The sequence below is a fragment of the Sus scrofa genome, chromosome 14, assembly GCF_054392235.1.
Source record: "Sus scrofa isolate SSC_HxYL_T2T_F1_AM1 chromosome 14, Sscrofa_HxYL_maternal_Yorkshire_Landrace_v2.0, whole genome shotgun sequence".
NCBI lineage: Eukaryota > Metazoa > Chordata > Mammalia > Artiodactyla > Suidae > Sus > Sus scrofa.
Window position 1 is genome coordinate 154,513,023 of NC_139396.1, and position 22,896 is coordinate 154,535,918.

General features: G+C 51.3%; 1 protein-coding gene across 11 annotated transcripts in view; it reads left to right on the top strand.

Annotated features, from left to right (window-relative positions):
• Positions 1-7,900: 7,900 nt before the first annotated feature.
• The window catches only part of BTBD16 (BTB domain containing 16), a 57,780-nt gene continuing 42,784 nt past the window's right edge, over positions 7,901-22,896 (top strand). For 5 of the 11 annotated variants that reach the window (XR_014827081.1, XM_084995756.1, XM_084995761.1 and 2 more), the window contains exons 1-5: positions 7,901-8,027; positions 9,663-9,717; positions 11,682-11,833; positions 18,012-18,085; positions 20,838-20,981. Coding sequence is in view for 8 of the 11 variants with exons in the window: in XM_084995756.1 (XP_084851882.1) it covers positions 9,700-9,717; positions 11,682-11,833; positions 18,012-18,085; positions 20,838-20,981 (388 nt within the window). In the remaining 3 variants the exon portion in view is untranslated. The remainder of the gene's footprint in view (positions 8,028-9,662; positions 9,718-11,681; positions 11,834-18,011; positions 18,086-20,837; positions 20,982-22,896) is intronic. The other 6 variants (XR_014827082.1, XM_084995762.1, XR_014827083.1 and 3 more) reach the window with 4 other exon arrangements.

Here is a 22,896-nt window from a genome sequence, read left to right on the forward strand (position 1 = left end):
CTGTGGGGGCCCAAAACCATGCCACGAGGCTTCCCCGTGGACACCCCCCAATCCGGGTTCCTGATTCTGCATCTCTTCTTGTTTAAGTTTGATATCTTGTATCTCTTTGCTCAGTGTTTCGTGTAAGTCATCCATTGTTGCCTCCAGCTTATTTCCAGTGTCTTGCATCATCTTCAGCATCAACAGTCTAAAGTCTTTTTCCTGGAGGCTGAGAATCTCCTCATCGCTTAGCTGATTTTCTGGGGTTTTTCCTTTCTCCCTCATCTGAGTTATCGTTCTCTGTCTTTTCATTTTTATAGGTTTTTGGTGTGGTGACCTTTTTACAGATAATAGGGTTGTAGCCTCTCTTACTTCTGGTGTCTGCCCCCCTTGTGGCTGAAGTCGGTATGGGGGGCTTGCTATAGGCTTCCCGATGGGAGGGGCTGATGCCTGCCCACTGGTAGGTGGAGCTGAATCTAATTCCTTTGGTGGGTGGGGCTTAATCTCTGGATGAGGCCCCGCTGTGTGCCTGAGGGGTCTTTAGGGAGCCTGTTTACTGAGGGGCGAGGGTGTGATCCCACCTGGATTGTTGTTTGCCCTGGGGCTTCTCAGGCTGACTGATGGGTGGAGCCAGATTTTCCCAAAATGGTCCCCTCCAGAGAAAGGCAGCTGCTGAATATTCCCAAGAGCTTTGCCTTCAATGTCCCTCCCTCACAAGCCACATTCAGCCCTGTTTTCCCAGGACGTCCTCCAAGAACTGCAGTCAGGTTTGACCCAGATTCCTATGGAGACCTCGCTCTGCCCTGGGACCCAGTGCACGTGACAGTCCATGTGCGCCTTTTAAGAATGGGGTCTCCGTCTCCCCCAGTCCCGTGGAGCTCCTGCGCAGAAGCCCCACTGGCCTTCAATGCCAGATGCTCCGGGGCTCTCTCTCCCAGTGCCAGATCCCCGCACGTGAGGGTTTGATGTGGGGCTCAGAACTCTCACTCCTGTGAGTCTGTGAACCAGTTCATTTCCAGTCTGTGGGGCGTCCCACCGGGAGGTATGGGGTTGTTTATATCGCGCAATCGCCCCCTCCTACCTCTTGATGTGGCCTCCTCTTTGTCTTCTGGAGTAGGGTATCTTTTTGAAGGTTTCCGGTCCATTTGGGTGAAGAGTGCTCAGCCTTTAGTTGTGAATTTTGTTGTTTTTAGGAGGGAAGTTGAACTCCAGTCCTGTTCCGCCATCCTAATCCCATCTCCAAAATGCTACGAGTTTTTAAACATTCTTACCTTACAGTGAGTTCTTCAATACTTCTCCTCCACGTTAACGCTGTAGCCAGACAGAAACGCCGCTGGTCAAGCCGGGACTAGCCTCGCTCTTCAGCAGTCAGGGACCAGAAGGGAAGGTTCTTCGTGGACTCTTAAAGCAGCCCCAACTTGCTCCGTGAAGACGACCAGCTCTTTCTCTCGCGCTGCCACACCCGCTGCCAACTACAAACTCTGAAAAACGGGTTCCTGATTCTGGGAGAGAGAAGTGACTGATGCTCTTCGTGGGACAGGTGCATCTGGGGAAGGGCTCAGGGAAGCAGGGCTTTGCTCCCTGTTGGAGGTGATAGGCCCAGAGGGAGGGCTGACGGGCTCCATCACGTAGTCCTTGGCCCTGGTGGGATGCCAGGCCCTTAGTAAACTCTCCGTGCTTTCCAGGACATCCTACCTGAAAAATTGAACAAGGCGGGCGGTGTTCCGATGTGGGGGGGGCGTGCGCATGCGCAGGGTGCATGGGCAGGAGGAAGGGCTTTTACGCGCGCACACCCATGCGGGCGGGGTGTTCCCCTCGGGTCCGCACGTTCTAGGTCATTTGATACTTGAAATAGTCTGGGGAATGGGAGCTATTTTTATTTCAATTTTATAAGGAAGAAATAGAGGCTCAAAGAGGTGAAAACCGCATAGACTTGGCTGAGTCACTTCTCCAGGAGATTGAATCCCGGGTCTTAAGTGATTGCAGGGTCCTTTCCTCCTTCTGGAGGCGGGCAGAGCAGAGGGTGGTGGGAGCGAAGGTCCAGGACAGAGAATGCGCTCTGGCGCCTGCAGGCTACCCATGTCCATTCCTCTTTTCTTTTCTTTCTTTCTTTCTTTCTTTCTTTCTTTCTTTCTTTCTTTCTTTTTTTTTTTTTTTAGAGCCGCACCTGCAGCATATGGAATTTCCCAGACTAGAAATCGAATCAGAGCTGCAAATGCTGGCCTGCGCCACAGCCAGGGCAACACAGGATCCAAGCCACATCTGCAAGCTACACCACAGCTCACAGCAATGTCGGATCCTTAACCCAGTGAGTATGACCAAGGATAGAACCCGCATCCTCATGGATCCTAGTTGGGTTCAGTTCGTAAGCTGCTGAGCCACAGCCGGAACAACCCCACGTCTGTTCTTTAATTCAACTGAATGGTTGCTGTGCCTTGAGTCTGAGCTGGCTCCACTATTGTTTTTCCAGACTCTGAAAACACTGATCTTTGTCCAGTGGATGGGAACAGTAGTGGGGCTGCCCCTTGTACATCGTTAGGCAGAGGTGAGTGGCTTTGCTCTTCCTGGCCTTCGTGTTTCCTGCTGTGGTCAGTAGACCCTCGGCACCTCCCCAGACTGGTGGCATCCGGCCAGGCTTCTAGGTTCTCTGAGCTGGAACAGCAATGACAGAATCTGACGAATTTGCAAAAGAATCTGTCTTGGAGGGTTTATTAGGAGCTGGGAAAGCAACTGGGAGATCAAAAGGGATAAGACTAGACAAACCCCAGATTGCTTGCCCCCACAAGCCGTGGGAGATTTGGTCCCTGGGTCCTCACTCCCCTTCTGGCTTCCTGGCCCCTTTCACACCCTGTCTTGCAATCAGACTGCCTGGGTGTTCTCCACTCCAGCCTAGCAATGCTGTTCCCTCTAGCTGGGACACACCCCTGCCCCATCATCATGTCCCTTAGCTAAGTTCTACTCCTCAGGTGTCAATGAACCCTCCCTGAAGTCCCAGGATTGGGTCAGTTTTTTTTTGTTGTTTTTTATTTTTTCCTTTATAGGGCCTCACCTGTGGTATATGGAAATTCCCAGGCTAGGGATCAAATCAGAGCTGCAGCTTCAGGCCTATGCCACAGCTTGTGGCAACACCAGATACTTAACCCACTGAGCAAGGCCAGGGATCAAACCCTCATCTTCACAGAGACTATGTCAGGTTCTTAACCCAGTGGGCCACCGTGGGAACTCCCAGGGTCAGTATTTTTAAATGTAGGTCTTATTATCATTCAGGTAGGGTGAGGCCAACTGATCAGCATGGGACTTCAAGGCTTCTCCAAGGAGATAAAACTCAAAAAGCCTCCGGCCGAGATAAGAATTGCCAGACCCTTTTCATCCCACCTCTTCTTGATCCACCGGGCCTACTCCTTCCTGCCCCCGACTAGAAAAGGTATGTGGCCCCCTCCTTACCCCACCCTCTAGGGGCAACGTACACCCCCATCCAACCAGCAAGTCTATCCAAAAACCCCATCCTTCTCCAACCAATCAGCAAGTCTATCCAAAGACCCCATCCTTCTCCAACCAATCAGCAGGTCAACAGGTGTTTGGCAAGACCACGCCTCGCACTCCTTTGTCTCTGGGCTATAAAAACAGACATGACCACACACCCAGAGTCGGCTCTCCCTAATGATCAGGAAGTCCGCCCACTGTGTTAACAGTGCCTCTTGCCTCAAGGAACTTGTCTTTTCTACACCTTGCTTTAAATCTGGAAAATTCTTTTTCCACCCGCGCGCAGAGACCACAACAATCAGGAGATGAGTGTCCCTGAAACCATCGTTTGTTCCTCACAGATCTCAATGAGAAATAAAATATTGCTGACCGTATCAGCAAACAAAGGCTGTCACGGTCCTCAGTGACTGCAGCCACCTCTAAGCTGGGGAGCCCTGTGGGAACTCAGGAAGGAAATAAAGAATACCTGCCATCTAGCAGCCATCGGATTTGCAGCCCCTCCCTGACAGTGCACCCAGAGAAAACTCAGCGTGGAAAACACAGGATACTGGCCCAGACACCTGGGCTGCACATCCGAGGAAAGATTTCAGTGAGCCCAGACCTTGCATCTTCCTATACATTGAAAAGCGCTCCGTTTCTTAACGAGAGACCTCGTTTTCTTGTATTAACTCATCTTTCGTTCCTCCTGCCTGCCTTTGGTTACAAAACTCCGTATATTCAACACCAAGGAGAGGGGAGCAGGGCACATGGGCAGCACCAGGGCTAATCATGGGGCAGAAGGAGAAAGGGGAAAGTGCATGCATGTGCCTTTACTGTGGTTTCCAGGGGAAGGAACTGCTGAGGCAGGATGAACAGGCTTAGGATGGACTGTTTTGAATCATGTTGTCGCAGGAAGGGGGACCTGTCCTGGGCCGGGGAATGGGCTCTTTTCTCACACTGGGAAATGAATTGTCCAGGGAGACACACAGGCTGACAAAGCCAAAGACCTTATTGGGAAGGGGTGCCTGGGCAGAGAGTAGCAGGTGAGGGAACCCAGGAGAACTGCTCTGCCAGGTGGCTCAAGCCTCAGGTTTTATGGGGATGGGGTGAATTTCCAGGTTGTCTCTGGCCAGTCGTCTTGCTCAGCCTGTCCCTCGGCCCAGGGTCCTTCTTGGTGGCGCTTGCACCTCTCAGCCAGGAAGGATCCTGGGAGGCTGGTCGTCTCCTCCCTCCTGTTGGCCCCTCCCAAATCCTCCGGGTTGGTCTTCGGGGCAGCACCCGATCAGGGCCTCCTGCTGTGAGACAACTCATGCAAGTGTCTATGCCTGACCAAGGTGGGCCGTTTCAGTCAATTGTTCCCTAACAGTTTCAGCAGACTCTGGGCAGAGGGGCTTTCTGGTCCCTGGCCTGGGGTGGTTAGGGCAGAGGGCCAGTGGCCCTGAAAGTGAGAGATAGTTGGGGTCTGGGCTCTGGATGGGCTGTTTTCCATATGAAGGGCCCTCTTGTAGGCACATCCTTTACCATCTCTAGTAATTGTCCAGCGGCGGAGGGACAGTCTCTCCGGGGTCAACAGGTTGCCTTGCCTGTGTGTTCCTGCCGCTCACTGACCCACGACCCCAGATACTGTGAGCCTCACAAGGGTAGTGCGTGTGTATGTGTGTGTATGTATGTATTTGATGGGGGAGATTTGAACCATTGTTTTTTAATTAAAAGTGCACCCTTGGTCTCAGGACTTACTGAAGTTCAGGTTCTTTGTGTCTCAGCACAGAAGTTCAGGGAGAGGCAGAGTGATGGGTAAGAAGAGATGGAATGCGGTCATATCAAAAGATGAGAGAGCAGCCAGGACAGAGTTTAAAGCACCAAAAGCGAGGTGCTTGGGCACAAAAGATGATTTTTAAGGGCAGCTCACAAATGACTTTTAAAAAATAGTTATGAAATTAGTTTTCATGTATGTTGGGAATAAACCACAGCAGGTCGGTGGCCAGGGTCTGACCCGATCCAGCTGTCCTTTCTCATTGCTGAGACCACCCCCTTGCTTCTCCGTAGTGAAGCCCCCACCTCTCTTGGGAGCTTGGTCTAGAGGCAGTGCCCTGGCCCCCATCAGTGGCCTGGCCCGGGGTGCACAGACAGCCCCCCCACACCTTGGGAGCCAGACACCCCTGATACCTGCAGGGCCTCCCCCTGCGCACACACACAGTGTCAGAGCCCTGGTTCTTTTGGAACCAGAGACTTTAGAGCCAACACTCAGGCTCTGAGATCTAGATGTTCCGAACTGCCAGGCCCCAGGGCCTCTGAGTCTACACTTTGCATGGAGGGAAGCGGAGCTCATGTCCAGCTAGTTAGTGCTGGAACCAGGGTCAAAATCAGGTGCTCTTTCCCACGTCCTCCAGCGCAGGGAGGGACCAGGTCGCGTGGCTGAAATGGGTACTCAGCCCTGGAATGTTCAAGAAGAAGATGGACATCACACAGAAATCCTGCGTCTGCGTCACCATCGCTAGAGTCCTGCAACTGTGTCTCAGGAGATGTGGTACAAGGTGGTTCTGAGAGCTGTGCTCAGTGAGGGTTGGCATCTGAGCTGCTCAAGGTTCTTGGGGTTTCTGACTTGTATGGGCCCATGGGGCTGGGTTAGTGCAATCTCAGCTCAATAGACCAGGAAAGGGCTTTAGGGAAGCATGCTGGAGGTTATTTCCGTTTATTTCTGTTTGTCTTTGACTTTGGCTAATAGTTAAGCTCCCAGGCTTTACGGGGCGGGGGGATGTTTGTATAGAGGGATTTGGGGTAGGCTGAAGGCCCTGGATCCCTGAGCTCAGACCCTCAGGGAAGAGATGGACCCAGTTGGGGCCAGGGATCCTGCTTATGGACAGAGGTGAGTGTGCCATTCTGGGATGCTTTCCTAGAATGGACACTAGAGGGCGCCCAAGGGATTGCTTTCTGTGCCCATGTGGGACCTGAGCGCATCCCCAGAGGTGGCCCATAATGGAGCGGGTGGGATGGCCACAGGGCCCAGGACAACATGACTCAAACTTTTTAACTGAGATATTACACGAGGCTTTACGTTTCAGGCACAGCTGGGTGGGAGGGAGCAACAAAGAGGGAGCAAATCTGCCCATTTGCGCACAGACTTCTGCTGAGATGGGACCGTGACTACACAGAAACAGAAACACACAAACACACCCATGCAGTGCTCATTCGAGTGCAAAGGCCGAGTGGTGGGTAGGGACTGGTACATCCAATGATTCGGGTCAAGATGTTTGTTGAGCTCGTCCCCAGGGCTGAGTTTGGTGCTGGGCTCTGAGGGGACACGGGGATATGCGAGGCTTCATAGGACCCCCACAGTAAGCAACCACTCTGCCAAGCACAATGTGGGTGTCAGGAGAGTGGAATCCTAGGTCTGAGGGGAAGGAAGAAGGTACATCGGGGCTGCCTCCCATGCATGGAGTGTTTTATAGCTTCCAGCACACAATTACCAGTAGGCAGCGTAGCTACTTTCCTATTTTACTTCATAGTTTACGTGACTCAGGAGAGGCTGTGGGGAGTTCCCGTTGTGGCGCAGCAGAAACGGGTCCAACTAGTATCCATGAGGACATAGGTTCCATCCCTGGCCTCGCTCAGTGGGTTAAGGATCTGACATTGCCTTGAGCTGTGGTGTAGGTCGCAGACGCAGCTTGGATCTGGCATTGCTGTGGCTGTGGTGTAGGCTGGCGGCTGTAGCTCCGATTCGACGCCTAGCCTGGGAGCCTCCATATGCTACAGGTGCAGCCCTAAAAAGAAGAAAAGAAGAGAGGCTGCGTGTGAAGGCCCTCAGGTCTTAATGAGCAGCACTGACTCCAGGCCCCTAGTCCTGTGGCTGAGATTCCGTGAGAGCCCTGGGGTGGAGGTCCAGGGCTTCGATGGGCAGGGTTCCATGGGCGTGAGAGAGGTGTCCCACCTCCCTCTTTCACAGGCTGTGCAGACCACATCACTGAGGACACTGCCAGATTCCACCTTGGTCCCCAGAATGAAGGCTCTTGGCTCTGTCCCCAACTTAGACAATTCTTAGTTCCCAGAGACAGTAGCTTAAAAATCAGCTGCCAGCAAAACAGGTCATCAGGCATAGTTTTCTATAACATCAGACACTCCAGATTTTATGTGGATGTTTGTCTAAACATTTCTGGAAAAGGAGCACCCCAGAAGGCCAAGGCTGGGAGGGACTGAAGAAACTTCTAGTCCCATCTGATTTTACAGATGAGGCTGGAGGATTTGAGGGTTGATTCTCTCTGAGGCCCAGTTACCCCAGATGCTGTAAGGAAGCACAGGGCTTCATGGAAACAGGAACAGCACTGTTCCCCTGAGGAGGGAGGCCCAGAGGAGGTGCACGGCACCCCAGGTGGTCTCTGTCAGACCCCATCCCTCCCCAAGCCCCCAGCCTATGCTCAGACTGAGCCCAGAACAGGAAGTGCTCAGAACCTTCCCTGATGTTGCCATGGTGACCACAAAGCCCTGAGGAAACCACAGAGGAGGACCTGGCCACAGAAACAAGCGAGCCCCCCATGTCACGAGCGCTCTGAGGATTCAGCCTCTGAAGGCGAGGAGCCCCCAACTCTCCTGTAAGTCAAAGACCCATGTAATGAGGGCGCCTCTGTTCCTCCAGCTCCCCCCATAAGCTCACCTGAGGTGGGCAGCGGAGCTTCTGACTCAAGTACAGCTGGTAATCGCATCCATGAGAGATACAGAGGGCACCCCCTAGTGACAGGCACTGCCTGGACCTGGTTCCATCCAATCAGTTGGCACAGAGGGGCTTCAGGGGGTCTGGGCTGGGAAACAAGAAGGACCTGGGAGCTGAGGTCACCATCACACATAGCTCCCACCACTCAGAGTGACCCAAGAACAGACCCTGGAAACGCTTCAAGGGACATTTTCCCTGGTATGATTGAAAAAAAGAAAAAATAACACGTCCAGGCCATTGAGCTAGCCCTGGATGTCAAGTCAGCTAGCAAGGCTCCTGGGCATCAAGCAGGAGCTTGGGTACCACAGAGCAAACCCCATCCTCTGTCTCTCAAGCTGGTGCGAAGTGGTCCTGCTTCGGCCTGGGCAGGCACGAGGTGACACTGGTGTTTGCACCTGAGTCCCTGAGCTGCTTCCTGGCCTTCCCCGAAGAGAGTTCTCCAGTTTTCCCTTTGATTCCGAAAGTGCCCTCCTTTCCTCACCATCCTTCCAGTAAACCCCACCTCCCTCAAACTCCATCATTTTCTGACATTCCATTAAGTTACTTTCTGAGGCTTGCAACCAAGCTGCCCTAAATATAATCAGAGACACCTGGAAAGTCCTGTCCCCTTTCATGGCCTCAAAGCTAAGGTGACATAAGTGCCCTGTGCTCCAGGACAGCCCTGACTGACACCTGCTCTCTAGGCCTAATTCTTTTTTTGGCCATACCCATAGCATGTGGAAGTTCCCGGGCCAGGGATTGAACCTTTGCCACAGCAGCAACCTGGACTGCTGCCGTGACAATGCCAGATCCTTAACCCACTGCATCACAAGGGAGCTCCCAGGCCTAATTATTAATGTCACACCTTTTAGTTTCCTGATTGGAATGACAAAATATATGATCAGGCTGTCTATTGGCTCTTTTGGTTCCTATCACCTTGGTAAATTCGTGGAGAACTAGAGAATTGTGGGTTATTGCTTCATTTGAGAATCATGAGTTTTTCTTTATTTGAGCCATTTTTCCCAGCACAATGGCAGAGAATGTCTTTCTACTAATGTGCTTTTTTTTTTTTTTTTTTTTTTCTTTTTTTGTCTTTTGTCTTTTTTTTTTTTTGTTGTTGTTGTTGTTGCTATTTCTTGGGCCGCTCCTGCGGCATATGGAGGTTCCCAGGCTAGGGGCTGAGTCGGAGCTGTAGCCACCGGCCTACGCCAGAGCCACAGCAACGCGGGATCCGAGCCGCGTCTGCAACCTACACCACAGCTCACGGCAACGCCGGATCGTTAATCCACTGAGCAAGGGCAGGGACCGAACCCGCAACCTCATGGTTCCTAGTCGGATTCGTTAACCACTGTGCCACCACGGGAACTCCTAATGTGCTTTTAAACATTAGGTTTTCACCTGATTTGAAATCCACACTTACTCATTATTACTTTTGTGGCAAAGGATAGATTCTTTGGGCCAAATTCTTCCATAATCTTTTGACGAGACCCTTTGGAAATATTTTGAAGTTTTAAAATGTACCTCCTTCAATTTCCAGGTGCTTCTTCCCCCTTGTGTAATCTCCACCGTCCTTCATGAAAATGCTGAATCCAGTAAGTCAGAATCACAGGAGGGCAGGCAAGGGGGAGGGGCAGAAGCACCCGGTGACTGTTGTACTGATGGGTTTCCCCAGGGGGATGGGTCCTACGCCCCTGAGAACCTCCAGCTTCACTGGCTGACTCTGCTGGCAGGAGTGTCCTGAAGCCCTGCTGTCAGGGCCCCTCGTTCTTGCATCACACTTTGGCAGGGCAGTACCTAGATTCGGAGTCCATGGCTTTCAATCACCCACTATATTCCAGAGACTATACTAAGTGATGGTTCCCGAACTTTATCATTTTATCCTCATCCTCATCCTCATCTTCATCCCTATCTTCATCCTCATTTTCACCATCACTGCAGTTATTTCCATCTTACATTTAAGGACCAATAGGCTCAAAAGGTTGAATGCTCTACCCAAGGTCACACAACTGGTTCGTGGTGAAAACAAGATTTGAACACAGAAACTCCACCACGTGGCCCCTGGTCTCCCAGCCACCCTGCCAGTGACTAGCGTGGCTCAGGATCTGTCAACCCCATTCCTATGGGTCTCTCACGGTGCACTTTTCTTGGCCAGGTTTCCTTGAACCACCCACATCTGAGGTTTACATCCATACTGGATGTTTCCTTAAGGAAAGTGCTGAAGCCCAGGATCTCAAGAAAATGTCTAAGGAAAAGTCCCTGCCCAGTAAACCAGTGCTTCCTGGCCTAGGTTTATACCTAAATAATTTAAAACAGGTATTTAGATGGAAACTTGACAAGAATGTTCATAGCGTCACTATTCACAGCAGCCAAAAAATTGTAGCCACCCAAGTATTTATCAGCTGATGGATGGATAAAGAAAATGTGGTCTCGTCTATCTATATATTCTTTTCAGCCATGGAAAGAATGAAATTCCGACACGTGCTACAACATGGATGAATCTTAAAAACATTATGCAAAATGAAAGAAACCAGACATGAAAGCCCTCTATTGCCTAAGTCAATTTACATAAAACATCCAGAATAGGCAACTCCATAGAGACAAAACACAGATAAGTGGTTTCCAGAAAGAGGCGGCAGGGAAATTGGAAGCGATGGTTTCATGGGTACAGGGTTTCCTTTTGGGGTGATGAAAATGTTCTGAGACAGAGGGTTACAACGGCCATGCAAGGTCGTAAATGTACTAAGTGCCACTAATTGTACACGATAAAATGGATAAAAGGGTGAGTTTTATGTTTTGCGTATTTTACCATAGTTGAAAAAGAGGCAGTCGCTGTCCCAAATGACCTCAGTTTGATAGCTTTCTGAATCACATGTTGGGATAAGCACGTTTCAAATTCCTCTTCCTCTTCTTCTTCTTCCTCTTCCTCCTCCTTCCTCTTCCTCTTCCTCTCCACCGCCTCCTTCTTCTTCCTCTTCTTCTTTTGGCTTTTTAGGGCCACACCTGCGGTATATGGAAGTTCCCAGGCTAGGGGTCAAATCAGAGCTGCAGCCGCCAGCCTACACCACAGCCACAGCAACATAGGATCGGAGCCTCATTTGCGACCTACACCACAGCTCACAGCAATGCCGGATCTTTCACCCGCTGAGCAAGGCCAGGGATCCAGCGTGCACCCGCATGGATCCCAGTCAGATCCGTTACCGCTGGGCCATGATGGGAAGGCCACTTTTCAGTTTCCCGAAGCTCAACTCGGCATCTGCTTGTGGGTTCTTTAGAGCTGCCTGCAGAGAAACAGTCTTTCTCCCTGATCTTTCCCCTCCAGTGCCCCTTCCTAGATGCGGAAGTCCACACTGTTTTGTGGCTTGAAGCCCTCCATCTCTTCCATCTCCTGAATATAGGTATTTGCCTTGAGAAGATGCTCTAGAGACATACTGGCCATATTTCAAAATTAACCAGCCTTTTAAAATTTCTCCTGATTTCCCTTCTGCTGTACAATTTGGCAAACCTGGTATTTAAGAGCCATTTTAAAAAGATGCTCTCTCTTTCTTGGCTTCCCAAGCAGCACAAACCTCGGCTGGAACGCCAGATTGTTGGCTCAACCAACCGGTGGCGTTTCCCCCAAGAGCCTTTCTCGGGGGACTTGCTGGCGCGTTCCCAGATGTGCAAGGCTGTCAACACAGACTTTGATGAAGTTCTGAAGCATCCAGACAGGTAGGGCAATCAAGGCCCCCGGTCAGGACGCCCATCCGGGTGAGCTGCTCTGCCGGGAAGGGCCCCGAGGTCGGGCCACTCTGATTGGGCAGACGGGTTGTCCCAGGCATTTGCAAGGAGGGATGCCTTTTGAGGACTACCCCTTTGGGACAGACAGGGTCAGGGTCAGGGTGACAACTTCCTCTGAGAAGTCTTTGGGAGGTGATAAATGTCCAGAGGGATTGAGAATGTTTTTTTCTGGATTTTTCCCTTTGTATTGGGAATTTGGGGCCCTAATAGAATTCTAAATTTATCAACTGATTTGTTGACACAGTGAGATGGTGCACCTCAAGGTTTAAACCCCCTCCCGCAAATGCGCGTGTCTACCCAGCGAGGGGAGAAGGGGGGACCCACTCACCCTCAAAGTATGGCTGGCTTAGAGCATCACTTCTCCAGGTTACGAGTTCTTTCTTGCCTCTCCTGGGGATGCAGAGCCGGACCCCACTGCAGAAGGAGCACTTCACATCCGGCCCTTTGGACCTGCCTGGATGTCACGGCTTCCCTGGGCTGGCAGCAGCACCTGCCTGTGAGCACTCAGGTCCATCTTCCTGAGCAAGGGCTGTGCCCTGAGCAGCACCAGGCACAGAAAAGCTCTTGGCTCTACATTTGCTGAACGAGTAGCCACATCTTCTTTCTGCTCCACTGCCTCCTACCCCACAGACAGCAATATTACACATGTGAATAAACCCAAACCCAGCCAGATTTGGGCTCTAAATTCCCTGACGACCCCAGCTTAGAAAAAATTTGAGCACCGTGGGTTTTTTTTATTCTTTTTCTTTCTTTCTTTCTTTTCTTTTTGCTTTTTAGGGCTACACCCGATGCATATAGAAGTTCCCAGGCTAGGGGTCCAATCAGAGCTATAGCTGCCAGCCTACGCCACAGCCACAGCCACACGGGATCCGAGCCAATGCTGCAACCTACACCACAGCTCACAGCAATGCCAGATCCTTAACCCACCGATCTAGGCTGGGAATTGAACCTGTGTCCTCAAGGACACGAGTCGGATTTGTTTCCGCTGTGCCACAAGGGGAACTCTTTCAATCTCCCCCCCGCCCCCGAGGGTTATTTTTGACATTGGCTACTCAGAGCCTTAAGCAATTTTGAATTTATTTTAGATTTTGTTTGGTTAGAGTCCTGAAGACTTAGAGTTCTTGCCAATGTTCATTGCGTTCCTTAGCACCGGGGCTAGGCTGGGCAGCAGGCACTGGAGCTGGGCCTGGGAATATAGGCAAATTGATCCAGAAACCTGAGGAGGGTGGCTGGGCAGCAGGTAGAGACTTCAGGACTTGGTTGGTGTAGTTGCTGAACTAAGCTGGGGTGGTGGCCTGGGGCTGATGGCTGTTGTGCTGGGCTTTAGGACTATGCAAAGCACTCTGTCTGACAGGCCTCTCCTCCAATCACTCGCTCTGTGAACTTAAGCCACTGGCTTAATCTCTCTGAGCCTCCGTTTCATGTGACATGGTAAAAATAGCACCTCCCTTGAAGGGTCACTCCAAAGATTAAATCAGATTAAATGATTAGTGCTGTTGCTGGCAAATAGTAGATACTCAATAAATGGAGCTATTATCTTTATAGCCTGATCAGCAGGTTTTTTGTTTGTTTGTTTGTTTTTATCTTTTATTTTTTATTTTTTTTAGGACTGCACTCGCGACATTTGGAGGTTCCCAGGCTAGGGGTTGAACTGGAGCTGCAGCTGCGAGCCTACACCACAGCCACAGCAATGTGGGATCTGAACTGTGTTTGCAACCTACACCACCGCTCATGGCAACATCAGATCCTTAGCCCACTGAGCAAGGCCAGGGATGGAACCTGCAACCTCATGGTTCCCAGTTGGATTCGTTTCTGCTGTGCCACGATGGGAACTCCCTCATCAGCAGTTTTAGTTATGGATCCTGGTAGTTTCATTTTGCAGAGTGTCAACCACGCACTCTGCCAGCCAACGACTCAATACCCAACTCAGCCTCTTAGCATCTTCTCCAGATCACCTTGCCTCCAACGCAGCAGATGCAGGGACAGGTGTGGGCACTCTTTCCATGAGCAGCTTTACAAATCTGCCTCTCTTCTTGGTGATGCTGGGAAGCTGAGGGTCAGGAGGCAGGCTGAGGGCAGGTTGATCACTCCTGTACCAGTGGTCAGTCGACTCAGGCTTGGGTCATCTGGGCAGTTCATCTGCTCCCCAAGCCTTGCGTCCCCCTCCTGAGACCCTGGACCAGCCTGGGCATGTTCTCGTGGTGACAGCCGAGGGCAAGAGGGCAAATCCAGTTGCACATGTGCTTTTCAAACCTTCACCCACATCATGTCTGCTAACATCCCATCAGCCAAGGCAAGTCACATGCCAAACTCAAAGTCAGGGGGCAGGAAATACACAGCTCGTCTTTTTGTCAGGAGATGCTTTGGAATCCTATAGCAAAAGGTGTGGCCGTGGATCTGTGTGTGTGTGTGTGTGTGTGTGTGTGTGTGTGTGCGAATGTGTGTATATAATTGGGGCCATGGGTTCAGTCTACCACAGTATGGGAGAAACCAATTTTCTTTAATAAGTGCAAATTTTTATTTCCTTTATTTTCACCCTTGAGATTCATTTCATGGGATTGTGAGAAACATGAACTTAGAAAGCATGATAAAGGCTTTGTTTCATTTTTTTTAATAGCTTATTTATTTATTTATTTATTTTTGCTTTTTAGGGCTGCACCCATGGCATACGGAAGTTTCCAGGCTAGGGGGCGGAATTGGAGCTACAGCTGTCAGCCTACGCCACAGCCACAGCAGCGTGGGATCTGAGCCACATCTGAGACCTACACCATAGCTCACGGCAACAACGGATCCCCGGGCCCACTGAGCGAGGCCAGGGATTGAACCCGTATGCTCATGGAAACTAGTCAGATTAGTTTCCACTGTGTCACAACTGGAGCTCCAAGGTTTTATTTAATTTGGGTAACAAAGGACTTCTGGTAAATCTTCTGTACTTTCAGACATCAAGAAACTTTCAGACATCAAGAAACTTTCAGATAACAAGGTTGATGGGGGGTGGGGGCTGGAATTGTACCTGCGACATGTACATACACCTGTGCCCAGAGCTCCCCACAGCTCTCTGTGCAGCCAGGACCAGCAAGCCCACTCTTGCTGTTGATGCTGTTATTCTTATTTCTCCCACTTGGGGGCGCTGTTGGCTTTGACAAGAGCTGGACCACTCTATTTTGCCAGTTCCTTAAGGGTCACTGGTGGTGGAGTTAAACTAGCTCCCAGCTTCCCATTTATTGCAGATGTGTAATTGTGCCTCTCAAAGGTCTATGCCCTGGGTTCTGCCCAGCTGGCCAGTATTTCTGGTTGTGTCTTTGGGTTTCCATGACGCAGTGAGCTTTTGGCTCCATAACTCAGAGATGCTACCCAGAAGCCTCAGGTTCCTGGTCCCTGTCACGCTTCCTTCCACTGAGACGAGGGTGTGGAATGTGGGGAGAAGGGCCCTGAGAGATAAGGAAATGCTACCCTCCTCCCAAACAACCTAATCTTTTCGTGCCTGTGTCTCCTTCTCTGCAAATTGGGGGTGCTGTCTAGCAGGGTTGCCTTGAGAATTATATGACGTCATTCCTGTTGGGAGCTTAGAACAGTGCCTGGCATGTAAACACCCAATTAGCACGTGTCACGCAGTGTCCCTGGGGGCCTTTGGCTTGTGTGGACACAGCTAAGATCTGAACCCTGAGATCCAGGATGGGATGGGGGGTGAGGCTCAGGAAGAACCACTCCCACTGAGACTGTAGGGGGCTTGGGCACTGGGAAAGGGTGACCCCGCCCCATGTTTCCCCCCATTCTAACTTCAATGCCAAGTCCACCGTGAGGGTGGGAGGAGGTCATGCTAAAAGGTAAGGGTGTAAAGAAGGGCCCCCTAAATCTTTATCAGAGGGCGGTTCTGGGACAGCTGGGACCAGAGGCCCAGGATCCCTGATGCAGAGCCAACGTTAACTGGTTTGCTCAGGCCCAGGTGTCCCAGGCATGTGTTTTATTTCCCCCGGTGGCTGCCACGTGGCTCTCATTTCCCTCGTACAGAGGAAAGCACTGAGACCCGGCCTGGAGCCCAAGGTCTGCAGGACCTTCCCAGTAAATGAGATTGGAGTTTTGCATGTCGAAGGTATCGAGTCAAAAGCCCTTTGGATGGTCCCCGGCAGGAAGCCCACCTGTCCATGAGAAACAGGGCATTTCCCCCTTTCTCGTGCTGTTTCTCCATCATGGGAGTGAACCCCAGACTAACGGTGGGTTCCTGCCATCCCCACTCCGCCCCGGGCCATTTAGTCCCAAAGACCGAAGAGCACAACCCACAGGTGCCCTGTGTTCCATGAACTTCTCCACTGGTCCTAAAACAAACCTCAGCTTTTGGGAGCGGCAGAGCCTGCATGAGAAATGGTATGTCTTGGCAAGCAGCCAAGACACCAGGAAAAGGCGGTGTGGTTGCCTGGCATCTCCTGCCCTCACCGATGACAGAGATGTTTGGGAGGGTCGTTGAGTTTTTGACCATTGCCCCATAGTTTCCAAAGTCTGTTGCTCCATTTTGAGATCACAGTCTGAACTCCTGACCTTGGGCAGCTCTTCCCAGATGTGTGACCCAAGTCATCAGGGGGACTGGTCTGGCTTGGGTCAGGTCCACTGTTCCTGTTGGGTAAACAACTCCAGCTCCCACTGGCTTCCCAAGGCTGAGTCACTTGTAGCCACCATCTGTGCTTGGAAAGAAGAGCCTGTGGTCAATATTATTCTGGACACACGCTCCCCCGCCCAAGCCCTCCTGCACACATGCTGGCCCCTAAAGCCTTCCGGCATCACTGGAAAATAGCATATGGCAAAGGTGACACTGGCTGGATGTGGTCAAGTGTCCCTTGGCTGGTTGGCTTTCTTGGGATGACCATCTTCAAGTTGTGCAAATGTGACTCCAACTTGGTTTCACTTCCTTGCTCATCAGGATGAGTGCAGTGTTTATGGGAAAGCATCGTATCTTTGTCATCATTGAACCATTGATGTTGATGGGGCACACGCACAAAGGCTGCACTTGGGGGTTGCAGTGGTACCTAAACATGTCTCCTTGTGGGATGCAGAGCCTAGTGCAGAGGGTGCTTGAGTAAACGGCCACCAGAAGACCCTGTGGAAGGAGCGTTAATGGGGTAAGCCCAGGGTGGGCAGCAGGGAGGGAAACACAACGAAGCTTTCTGGAAGGAGGAGGAGCTGATCGAGTGAAAAGGTGAGGAGGAGAGCACTTTGGACTAAGGGAGCTGTGTGTCCAGGAGGGTTCAGGCTGTCGAGAAGGGATGAGCCTGCAGAGATAAGCCGGGGCTCGTTAACCACGAGAGGAGGCTGCTCTTTCTGCCCAGGAGTCCTGGGGAGACCCCGGAGGACGTTCCGCAGGAGAGAGGAAGGACCAGACTTGCATTTCTGATGGTTCCACAGGCTGCAGTGAGGGATATGCATCCAAGGGGCCCTCGCTGGAGGCTGGGAGACCGGCAGTGATGGCAGAGAGAATGGTGGTTTGGACAGAGGTCATAGCCATGAGGTCAAGGATTCACATAAGCAGAGAGGGATGGATCCAAAAGACATCTCATCAGACCTGAGCAAGGGATCTGATGTGACAGCATTCAGGATGCTGGCCTGGGCACCTGGAGGCTGGTGGTGCCATTTCTTGGCAGAGGATCAGGTTCGGTTCAGGGTTGATTCTGAGTTTAGTTTATGGACCCCTTGAGACTGGGGCAGGCATGACCTTAAACAGAAGCATTGCTGAGTTGACTTCCAGACATACCCAGAGCCCTCTCTTTCTCCAGCAGGTGTTTATTGAGTACCTATTATACGCTAGATGTTGATTTAGACACGCACCCAAAGAGGTGTCATTCAGGCAGCCAGATGCAGCCCCAAATACCCCCTTGCTAAGATCTACCCAAAAAGCTGGAAACAGGAGTTAACATTTTGAGCTGGTCATCAGACAGACCTTACAGTTTGTCAAATTGGCAGACACATGGAGACCTAAGGAAAGTGTTCCCAAGGGAGGAATAGGATAAGATTGATTCATGGATGCTTTAGCAAGGCTTACACTGCACTAATACAAGTTGCTGTTACAGAAGAAGGTCCGTATTAATGCCTGGATTTGTTGTTTGTGTTTTTTCTTGAGGTTATGCATTTCACAATTTCAGAAAAATTTCCCAAAGAATTTGAAGAGTGAAACCATCCAAAGTGGGGAGGCAGGTAAGTTGTTGTCACCGGGGGGGGGTTCAGTCAGAATATTGTTGACTTCAGGGGTGTCTTATGGTCCTTGTGGAGGGAAGTCAATGGCCCGGTCACTAGTCTGCAAGTTTCTGTTCCTGCCCACTGCCTGTGTCATTGGTGCCTATCTCTCTCAAAGGCACAGTGAATGAGACCAGGCTCGGCAAACACATTTTCATAAGCTAATAGCCACGATGTATACAAACCTGACAATGTAAATAAATAGGCTTTGGATTAGAAGACTAAGCGAAGCCCATCGAGCCTGAGGCAGCTGTTCTGCGTCCCTCTAGGCTCTACTCAGTCGTGACTCGAATGTCCATATCTGCTTTTCTCCAAGAATGCTTATCTGCAGTGGGATCAAGGATCAGACCCGCTCAGTCCCGCTGGGAAAGGCTCACTGAGCCCCATGAGTAGCCTGGACAGGTCAGCTCCTTGATGGAGCTTTTTTTTTTTTTTTTTTTTTTTTTTTTTTCTCTTTAGGGCCACACATGTGAAATATGGACGTTCCCAGGCTAAGGGTGGAATCAGAGCTTTAGCTGTCAGCCTACACCACAGCCACAGCAATGCCAGATCTGAGCCACACCTGTGACCTACACCACAGCTCACGGGAATGCCAGATCCTTAACCTACAGAGTGAGGCCAGGGATCAAACCTGCATCCTCATGGATGCTAAATGGTTCTTACCCTGGTGAGCCACGACAGGAACTCCTTGATGGAGCCTTTATAGATAAACTCCACCCCACAGTGTGGCTGCCTGAGGTCAGAGCCAGCCTCCTTCCCCAGGGGAGGCTAATCGATTTTTTTCTCTCCTGTTGACTCTGGTTGATGGTGGGGTGGAGGGGAGGGGAGAATTAGAATGAGGATGCCTGCAGGTGCAGGAGCAAGGGTTCTGGGATTGGTTGTGATGTCTGCCCTGCACTGCCATCCTGAATGCCGATGTGGGGGAAGGGAGGGCAAACGGTGGCCGCAGTTCTGCTCCTGCCTCAAATCACCTTTACGGGGCAAAATTCCTTCTAATCTGGCCCAGCACGATTGTCAACTGAGGTGACCCAAGATTTGAGATGAAAACTCAGGTTCTGAACCCCCAGCGCCAAACGAGAGCATAAAATTGGGGAGTAACAATAGTAGCAACAGGAGAAAACTGGCTCCCGAGGGCACACAGTCAGGACCGCAGGCAAAGCCAAGAAACACACGGATGGGGCGAGTGAACCTCAAGGTCCTGTCTGGCACTGGGATTTGGGGGTTTGGGGGATCACCCTGAGCTTGATTCCCTTCCCCTCAGCCCCGTGCTAACGCGGGAGGCCGGCCTGCAGAGCCCTCACCCACAGCCCCTTGTGTCTCAGCTGCCCGGCATTCTTGGATCCTCCGTCTGCCTTCCTGGCCAAGTCATTGTGGGTTTTTTTGTTTGTTTGTTTTGTTGTTGTTGTTTTTGTTTTTGATTTTTTTTTTTTTTTTGTCTTTTGTCTTTTTAGGGCCGCTCCCACGGCCTATGGAGGTTCCCAGGCTAGGGGTCTAATCAGAGCTGCAGCCTCTGGCCTACGCCAGAGACACAGCAACGCGGGATCTGAGCCGAGTCTGCAACCTACACCACAGCTCACAGCACTGCCGGATCCTTAACCCACTGAGCGAGGCCAGGGATCCAATCCGAAACCTCATGGTTCCTAGTCGGATTCGTTTCCACTGCGCCACAATGGGAACTCCTTTTTTTATTTTGTTAATGGCCATACCATTGGCATATGCAAGTTCCCGGGCCAGAGACTGAATCCGAGCCACAGCTGTGGCAATGCCTGATCTTTAACCCTCTGCACCGGGCAGGGATCGAACAGATGCCTGACCAGCTACCCCAGCGGCTGCAGTCACTGCACCGCAGCAGGAACTCCCCAAGTTGTCTTCGTCTTTGCTTTTTTAAATCAGCTGTGCCATCCCTGGGTGAGATGCCCCCCGCCCCCCATAAAGCCCTTTACAGTTTGCAAAGAGCCTTCTTTGTGTGGGAATCCCACTTGATGCCTATGAGCTGGGCTTTCTGATGACCCCCATTCCCTGAGGACAGGGATGCTGACAGAACTCTCCTCCCTGGGGATCAGAGGCCCTCTGCTTCCTGGCCTTTCTGTAGGATGCTGATGCCTTCCAAGTGGGTACTAATTAGGCACTAACAGCCCAGTACAGTTGTGCTCCTCATGGGACGTTGGGCAATGTCTGGAGGCATTTTTCCCATGACTCTGGGGTGGGGCCCGTGCCACTGGCGTCGGGGCAGGGGGGCAGAGGCCAGGGATGCCGCTGAACATCCTACAGTGACAGGACCCCACACCGCTACACAGAGAGAATTATCTGGCCCCAACTATGGGCCGTGCTGAGACGGAGGCACATGAGTAGGGGAGGCCAGAGGAGGCCCCCCCAAGGGTGTCCCAACCAGCACCCCTTCCCCACGATGCCTTGTCAGTCCCCAAGCGGGATGGAGGGCTGCTATGTGCCTCTGCTGGTTGGCAGCTCTTGTGGATATTTATCTTTTCTAAGTCATCTCGCAAGCCTGCCCATTGTATCCCCCTGGGAGCCAGTAAGCTCCCCGGAGCTGACACTGTCACCTTTGTCACATCGTTCCTGAAAGGCCTAAGTCGCCTGCCCACACGTCTGCCCAATAACGGGACCTGACAGAGAGGATGCAGGAGAGCGGGTGGAAGCATCCCAGGTCGGGGTGTCGGGAAATCCTTTGCTCAGCGTGGCTTCCTCTCCTCAGATGTGATTCTCGAGTGCCTTGGCTTCAAATGGGAACTCCATCAGCCCCAGCTTTTTCAGTCTGAGACCTTGACCAAACTTTACCTGATGGCCCTGGCCCGGGGTAACCTCGACCCCGAGCAGGAGCTGAAGAGGCTTCTGCAAGGTACGTTCTCACCCAGAGTGGGAGCCTCAGGGGCCCTCTGGTTACAAATACCGCAGCTCGGCGTTTGGTTATGTTTGGGGTCCAAGGACAGTCTGGCAGTGAAGGGCAAGCCACACGGTGTGACCTCAACACAGGATTTAACTGCAGTCTCCTCGGCTGTAAGATGGGGATAATGGGTCTTACTGTGTTTTGCTGCAGAGGAGGTGATAGGCATGAAGTTTAGGAAGAAAGCCTGGCGCATAGTGAGCACTCAGTAAATTCTCATAGTGGCCAGGTGTTATCCAGCAGCTATGAAGCAGGCTCTCCTCACTTTTTAAAAAAATTTTTATTTTTTAAATTGTATTTATTTATTTATTTTTGTCCTTTGTCTTTCAAGGGCCGCACCTGTGGCATATGTAGGTTCCCGCGCTAGGGATCAAATCAGAACTGTAGCCGCCGGCCTACACCAGAGCCACTGCAACATCAGATCCGAGCCGCATCTGCGACCTACACCACAGCTCACGGCCACGCCGGATCCTTCACCCACTGAGCAGGGCCAGGGATGGAACCCGCAACCTCATGGTTCCTAGTTGGATTTGTTTCCTCTGCGCCATGATGGGAATGCCCTTACTTTTTTTAAAAAAATTATAGTTGATTTACAGTGTAATGCCCATTTCTGCTGTACAGCAAAGTGACCCGGTCATACATAGCATATATCAATTTATTTTTATATATGTTTATATATATAATATTTATGAATGTACGAATGTATATATACACACCCAGATTCCTATATATGTACAAATATGGCCCCATTCCTTGCTTATATTATCTTCCATCATGGTCTAGCCAAGAAACTGGATACAGTTCCCTGTGTCTCCTTATTTCTCTGAGATGAGAAAGCCGGTTGTTTTGAATCTTCCGATGGGCTTTCTAGAAAGAAGGCATAGTTCTCACATCTGTGGCTTGTTTGGCCCTAAGTATGCTGGTTGGAAATTCCCAAGCATACATCAATTTTATTTTTTCTTTTCCTTTCCTTTTTTTCTTCCTAACCCTGCCTCATACCCCAAGGGATTGAGGTCACTTCTCTCTTTTTCTCCTTTTTAAATCCTAATAATCCGCAGTCCCCTCCTTATCGGTCCCATAAGCTCCTGTCCTGAGGCCTTGCCAACATTTTCCCGGGTAATAGATTTTCTTCCCTCCTTCCCTGACCTGACAGCTCATAAGCAGGTGCCGTGGAAAATTCAAGGCCTCCAGAGCAGCCAGCCTGCCAATCAGGATGGGATTGCATTTCCAGGATGTGGCCACACAGCCCTGATATTCCAGAGCCAGGGAGGCTGCCGGAGCCCCCAGTCACTGCCCTGCCCTGAGCCTGAGGGAGGGCCTGGCTGCCTGCCGGAATCTTCCCGCCACAGAGCCTCTGACTCAGCCCTTCCCGGCCGAGCTGGGAGCTGGGAGCAGGTTGCAGCCACCCCGTGGGATCTTAACGAGCTTCGCACTTACTCATGATCCTCTTGGCTCTTTCTGAGCGTTTGTCCCAGGCTCCCCACGGGTGGGACCAAGCTCTTTCTCCCATGTTCCCTGTGCTCAGGTCAGAACTCTCCCTAGGGAACCAAGGGGAGGCCATGGAGGTCCAGTGGGTATATTGAAAATCAAGAGAATCTGGAAGGGAAAAGTGGAGTTATCGTTAATGTCACTAACACGTCTAGACTGGATGGTCTCCCTTAAAAGATTTGGCCCTATGGAGTTCCCGTTGTGGCGCAGTGGTTAACGAGACCGACTAGGAACCATGAGGTGGCGGGTTCCATCCCCGGCCTTGCTCAGTGGGTTGGGGATCTGGCGTTGCCATGAGCTGTGGTGTAGGTCGCAGACGAGGCTCAGATCTGGCGTTGCTGTGGCTGTGGCTGTGGCTGGCAGCAACAACTCCGATTCGACC